Source organism: Hylobates moloch, unplaced genomic scaffold, assembly GCF_009828535.3.
Source record: "Hylobates moloch isolate HMO894 unplaced genomic scaffold, HMol_V3 SCAFFOLD_2, whole genome shotgun sequence".
Classification (NCBI taxonomy): Eukaryota; Metazoa; Chordata; class Mammalia; order Primates; family Hylobatidae; genus Hylobates; species Hylobates moloch.
The window spans coordinates 135,505,779-135,512,133 of record NW_026652277.1 but is presented as its reverse complement, the minus strand read 5'-3'; the positions used below and the strand labels follow the sequence as shown (position 1 = coordinate 135,512,133).

Below are 6,355 nucleotides of genomic sequence, written 5' to 3'. Positions count from 1 at the left end.
AAGCAATTGTGTTACTTTTGTCAAAGTGTGAAGTTCAGAAATCTAGTAAGAGGGTCTTAGTTACGCTTATCAAATGTCCTGTTCACTGTATGTACTAAAAAATATTTGTCGAATGAATGAGAAAATATAAGAATAACCAGAACACAGACACACCACAGAGAAAGACCTGGAGTCATTCTGTTGGTATTTTTATAATTTTTTTTGAAAGTTGTAGAAAATTGAGTAACTGACAGTATTTTAATAAGGTCCTTGAGGTAAATGATAATATATGAAAATTTATGGCAGAGTATGAGCAAAATGCTATATGAAAAATGAAGTAATAAAATGATGACTTATTATCAATAAATAATAGTTATTAAATTTGAGGCTGAAAATTATAAAAGCCATAACAAACATTCCCCTTTACTTTCCAAATTATTCAACATCTGTATCACATAGAAAAAAATAAAATTAACACTCTAATTGTAAATGGCAACATTTATTCTTTTCACATTCTGGAAAGGGCACAGTTGCACTTGTAACAAGCACACACTGGTGTCAGTAAAGAAAAGTTTCTCCAAATGACAGACAAGCAAAGGGAAGGGGATATGTTTTTTAGGCAAAATCAGACCTATCCTGTAGAAACGTGACTCTGGAATCCATCACATTCCTCCTGTGTTTTTGATCCTAGAATAGGGTCTGTATTGCCAGTGCCAGCTAATGGCCCAAGGAAGAGGGCTGGCAGATTTAGCCAATAAAAATACAGGATTTCCAATTAAATTTTATATGTTGGATTAACAATGAATAATGTTTAATATAAGTATGCCCAGTAAATTATTTGTTGTTTATCTGTAATTCAAATTTAACTGGTGCTACAGACTGAAATGTGTTCTCCCTAAAGTTCGTATGTTGAAGCTCTAACCCCTACTGTGACTATCTTTGAAGACAGAACTTTTAGATGGTAATTAAATAAGGACATAAAGGTGGGGTCCTTACCTAATGGAATTGGTGGCTTTATATGGAGAGAGAGGGGTCTCTCCACAGCCATGCACCAAGGAAAGGCCATGTGAAGACACAGTGATAAGGTGGGCACCTGGCAGCCAGAAGGACAGCCCTCACCAGGAACCAAACCTGCTGATACCTTCCTTTTGGACTTCCCACCCTCCAAAACTGTGAGAAATAAATGTGTGTTGTTTAAGCCACCTAATCCGTGGTATTTTGTTATGGCAGCCTGAGCTAAGACAATAGGACATCCTGTATTTTATCTGGAAACTCTGCCAGTGAGGCCAGATATGAGTGAAGAAGGGAGAGGAGTAGGAAGGAATCCCTTCTAATACCAGTACTGTCCAAACGTGCCTCCCTGTCTCCAAGATGAAGGGAGCAAATTGACCCCTAACCCTCAACACACATCGTCTGTCAGGATGAGCTTTTGAAGCTTCTTGCTTTTTATCTTGATTTCCTCTGAGTGAATGAGTGTGTGTGTGAGTTACTGTAAGGGAGAAATTTGGAAAATGAGGACACTTTGGCCTTTTATCCACAGAAGTGGTTCTGCTTCAAATCAGAGCATAATCCCATAAGGACATGTCCAAAAGTAAGTCTTAGTGATTTTACCTCCCTAATCAAAACATGGATGAAAGCTCCCTGAGGGAAGTTTTGAACTGGATAATTCTTTGTTGTGTGAGCCTGTCCTGTGCGTTGTAGGATGTTTAGGACCATTCCTGGCCTCTGTCCTCTAGTAACAACCACTTCCCCTCAGTTAAATTCCAAAATGTTTTCAATCGTCAAACGTCACCTGTGAAGTAAAATTGGTCCCAGCTGAGAACCATTAACTTAATTGATATCTGCATCAAGATACTTTAAGAGTATTTTACACTGAATTAGTACAATCTGTGATTGCATTATAAGATGGGTAGCTGAGATTGGCAATCAGGAAAAACTATTTGAACATGGCACCACCCAGCTCAGATTATTCAGCAACTTCGCTGAAGGTAGGTTTCTATATCATGAAAACCTAAGAAAAAATGCTACCTTAATACAACAATATTCAGTTGTGTGTGTGTGTATGCAAGGAATAGGGTTAAAATACTGTTAATAGAAGAAATATAATCACTGGTGAGAATATAAAATGTCATCTCCAGAAAAAATTAATTTTCTTCACAATGATACCCTTGTCGAATCGAGAAACAACTGGTCACAGCCATACCTTGTGGAAACCCAAGCTAGAATAAAGGCATTCACTGTCCATCTCTATCTGCAACTCCAACCCCATGCTTGTGGGATCAGAACTCAACTCTCCTCTCTTCAGAGTCAGCATATTCTTTGGAGAAGAAAAATAAACCCCTAACATTTCCTTCCAGCTAAATCTGAGGTGGAACTTACCAGACAGACGAAAGGACTGTGGCTTGCACAACTCTACTTGGTGAAGGGTGGAGTTTCCCAAGGGAGAGACAAAATACTCAGTGAGAAAAACTGAAAGAAGCTGCTGAGTGAGGACGAGAGAAACGACTGAAGAGAGAAACTTTGAGAATGAGGAAGCATACGCAGGTGGCACTCTGAGACTAAGTGGAGAGGCTTCGGTGTTCCTTTATAGAGGTATGGAGGATGGATTCCTTATTAAGTTAAAACTTCTGTCCCTCTCATTTTGCTGTGCTTTGGATTGTTTACTCCAACCCACATCTAAGTGGCACGGTTCACACTGGAGATACGTGTATACAATCGCTTAAGAAAGGTTTCAATAGAGGGCAGTAAAATGTCTTTGAGGAAGGGGTGGGTATCAGTCAGGTACCTAATAGGAAACTGAGTCGAACTCTGATAATTCAAAAAATATTAATTAAAAGACTACCCCGCTACTCCTCCCATGTGTGCAGAGGGCCAAGGAAACCAATAAGGGATTCTGCACTCACTGGCAAGAGCAGGAAGCCAGGACCAATTGGTTTTCCCATATTGGTTATTCCCTAATCAATAAGGGAAACCAATAAGAGATATTGCACTCAGACACTGGCAAGAGTCTCCAGACCTGAAGGAGCAAGGGAGAATAGGGCTATCAGAATCCAGTGAAAGCTAGAGTTGAGGGGGAAGGGCCTCCCTCTCAACAGGAGATACAAGTGTGCATGGATGCTGGCACCAGCAGAAATGCAGGCTCAAGTAGGTAAGGAGCAGGGAAAATGTCCCATTTTTCCTTCCACCAGTTTAATGTTCTTCTGTAGTCTCCCACTGGCAGAACTCAAGACTGTTGGCAAGAGAGCCCAAGTGATATAGTCGAAAGAAATTGAGTTTAATGAAAAATATGGCTAAAAATTATAATATGAAGAGTTTATAAAAATGCTCAATAGAAGTAAAACCTAAATTTAGTTCTGAGCATTCCAGCAGTCCAGTACTGCAATGATTCCTAGAAAGGCGTGTATCATGTTATAGCAGAACTGACTATATATTTTCTACTGACAGTCATAATAAAACATTGTTGAAATCTAAAAACCAGAGATTCTGGGATGTTGTATCTTTGTTCTCATTGGTTTCAAAGAACATCTTTATTTCTGCCTTCATTTCGTTATGTACCCAGTAGTCATTCAGGAGCAGGTTGTTCAGTTTCCATGTAGTTGAGCGGTTTTGAGTGAGTTTCTTAATCCTGAGTTCTAGTTTGATTGCACTGTGGTCTGAGAGACAGTTTGTTATAATTTCTCTTCTTTTACATTTGCTGAGGAGAGCTTTACTTCCAACTATGTGGTCAATTTTGGAATAGGTGTGGTGTGGTGCTGAAAAAAATGTATATTCTGTTGATTTGGGGTAGAGAGTTCTGTAGATGTCTATTAGGTCCACTTTGTGCAGAACTGAGTTCAATTCCTGGATATCCTTGTTAACTTTCTGTCTCGTTGATCTGTCTAATGTTGACAGTGGGGTGTTAAAATCTCCCATTATTATTGTGTGGGAGTTTAAGTCCCTTTGTAGGTCACTCAGGACTTGCTTTATGAATCTGGGTGCTCCTGTGTTGGGTGCATATATATTTAGGATAGTTAGCTCTTCTTGTTGAATTGATCCCTTTACCATTATGTAATGGCCTTCTTTGTCTCTTTTGATCTTTGTTGGTTTAAAGTCTATTTTATCAGGGACTAGGATTGCAACCCATCTTTTTTTGTTTTCCAGTTGCTTGATAGATCTTCCTCCATCCCTTTATTTTGAGTCTATGTGTGTCTCTGCACGTGAGATGGGTTTCCTGAATACAGCACACTGATGGGTCTTGACTCCTTATCCAGTTTGCCAGTCTGTGTCTTTTAATTGGAGCATTTAGCCCATTTACATTTAAAGTTAATATTGTTATGTGTGAATTTGATCCTGTCATTATGATGTTAGTTGGTTATTTTGCTCGTTAGTTGATGCAGTTTCTTCCTAGCCTTGATGGTCTTTACAATTTGGCACAACAGCAAAGTGCACAGAGTGAGGAGAACACGAAGAGTGCCTTTTCATTTTAAAAATGTTTGGAAATATGTACAACTTTGATACAGTTTCAGGGTGCTCCAGACACCCATGGCCACTTCACGTAAACCACTGACAATTTCTAGAGCACTTTGAGAGACTACAATATGATCGTGATCAAATTTTGTAATTAAACCTAGTGAGGGCAACAGACACTTCTCAAATACGAGATGTGTCAATTACGGCACTCCCCTACTCTAAGTATTCACAAGGAGACAGATAAACAGTTTCTTTATTCATCCTCCTCCTCCTCCTCCTCTTCTTCATCTTCCTCTTCCACTTTTTTCCGGGCAACTTTAGCAGGACCCTTTGCACCATCAAACTTTCCTTTCGACTTATAGTCAGCAACATCCTTCTCATACTTCTCCTTCAGCTTTGCCGCCTTAGTGATGTAAGGCAGCTTTTCACTGTCATTTAAATCATTCCACATCTCACCCAGCTTTTTTGCCACGTCTCCAATAGAGATGCCGGGGTTTGTGGATTTGATCTTGGGGCAGAATTCTGAACAGAACAGGAAGAATCCAGACGGTGGCCTTTTGGGAGCATTAGGATCCTTCTTCTTCTTGCCTCCCTTAGCTGGTCCATAATCCTTCATTTCCCGATCATAGCACACTTTATCTGCCTTTGCCTTTTCATCAAATTTAGATTTCTCTTTCCCGGACATCGTCTTCCACCTCTCAGAGCACTTCTTGGAAAATTCCGCAAAATTGACAGGGACCTCTGGGTTTTTCTTATGTTCTTCTCTGCACGTCTGCACAAAGAAGGCATAAGCGGACATTTTGCCCTTTGGTTTCTTGGGGTCACCTTTAGCCATCCTGACTGTATTGTTTGCTAGTCTGGGCAGTGCAGGGCACGACGCGCGGCTCAGCGCTCCCCAGCCTCGCGCTAGCTGCCTCCACGAGAGCCGCCTCGATGACTTTTATTTTCTCCAAATTGATCTGTAGAGTTAATGCAATTCTTACAAATATCCCAGCAAGCTTTTATGCAAAAATTTATTTAAAGTAGCCTAAAACTGGAAGTTAACAAAATGCCTGTGGAAACAGGCACATGGAAAAACAAAATTTGCTATAGCCATACAATTGAAAACTCATTAGTAAAGGGAATAAAGTATGAATACACAGAACTTAACAGAAGAATTTCAAAAACATCATAAGTGAACAAATCCAAACACAAGAGGTTGCATAGTGTATACCATTTACATGAAATTCAAGAACTAGAAAAGCTAATCAGTGGTAGTTGAAATGAGAACAAAGATTGCTTCTAGGTGTGAGAAGAAGCCACCCGGAAAGGGGCATGAAAACACCTTCTGAGGTGCTAGAAATGACTTATGTCTTGTTTTGAATAATGTTTACACAAGTATATGAAATTGTCAAAACTCAGAGGAAAAAAACACAAGATTCATGGATTATATTTAGGTTAGTTATACCTTAAATTATATTACATGTTATATACCAAGAATGTTGATTTTAAAATAATCAACCCGGCCAGGCGCGGTGGCTCACACCTCTAATCCCAGCACTTTGGGAGGCCAAGGCGGGAAGATCACCTGAGGTCGGGAGTTCGAGACCAGCCTGACCAACATAAAGAAACCCCGTCTCTACTAAAAATACAAAATTAGCCAGGCGTGGTGGCACATGCCTGTAATCTCAGCTACGCAGGAGGCTGAGGCAGGAGAATCACTTGAATCCGGGAGGCAGAGGTTGCAGTGAGCCAAGATTGTGCCATTGCAATCCAGCCTGGGCAACAAGAGCAAAACTCCATCTCAAAAATAAAATAAAATAAAAAAGAATCAACCCATAGGATCTCCCAATTCTTTTACTCAAAAATATATTCTCACTTTGTTCTGGTCTTACTTTTATTTTGAAGATAAGGCATAACTCACTGCTCTCAAAATTCTGTGTTAAAC

The 6,355-nt window shown here is 39.8% G+C and overlaps 1 protein-coding gene across 1 annotated transcript; it reads right to left on the bottom strand.

Moving 5' to 3' along the window:
* Window positions 1-4,681: 4,681 nt before the first annotated feature.
* LOC116475870 (high mobility group protein B3-like) lies at window positions 4,682-5,347 on the bottom strand. The gene has a single exon (XM_032754405.2). It carries the CDS (start codon window positions 5,261-5,263, stop codon window positions 4,682-4,684), a length of 582 nt encoding a protein of 193 aa, XP_032610296.1. The 5' UTR covers window positions 5,264-5,347.
* Between the last annotated feature and the right edge of the window lie 1,008 nt (window positions 5,348-6,355).

What these genes read in the sequence shown, in the direction of transcription:
- LOC116475870 (XM_032754405.2), bottom strand. Translation starts at nt 5,263, where the DNA reads ATGGCTAAAGGTGACCCCAAGAAACCAAAGGGCAAAATGTCCGCTTAT.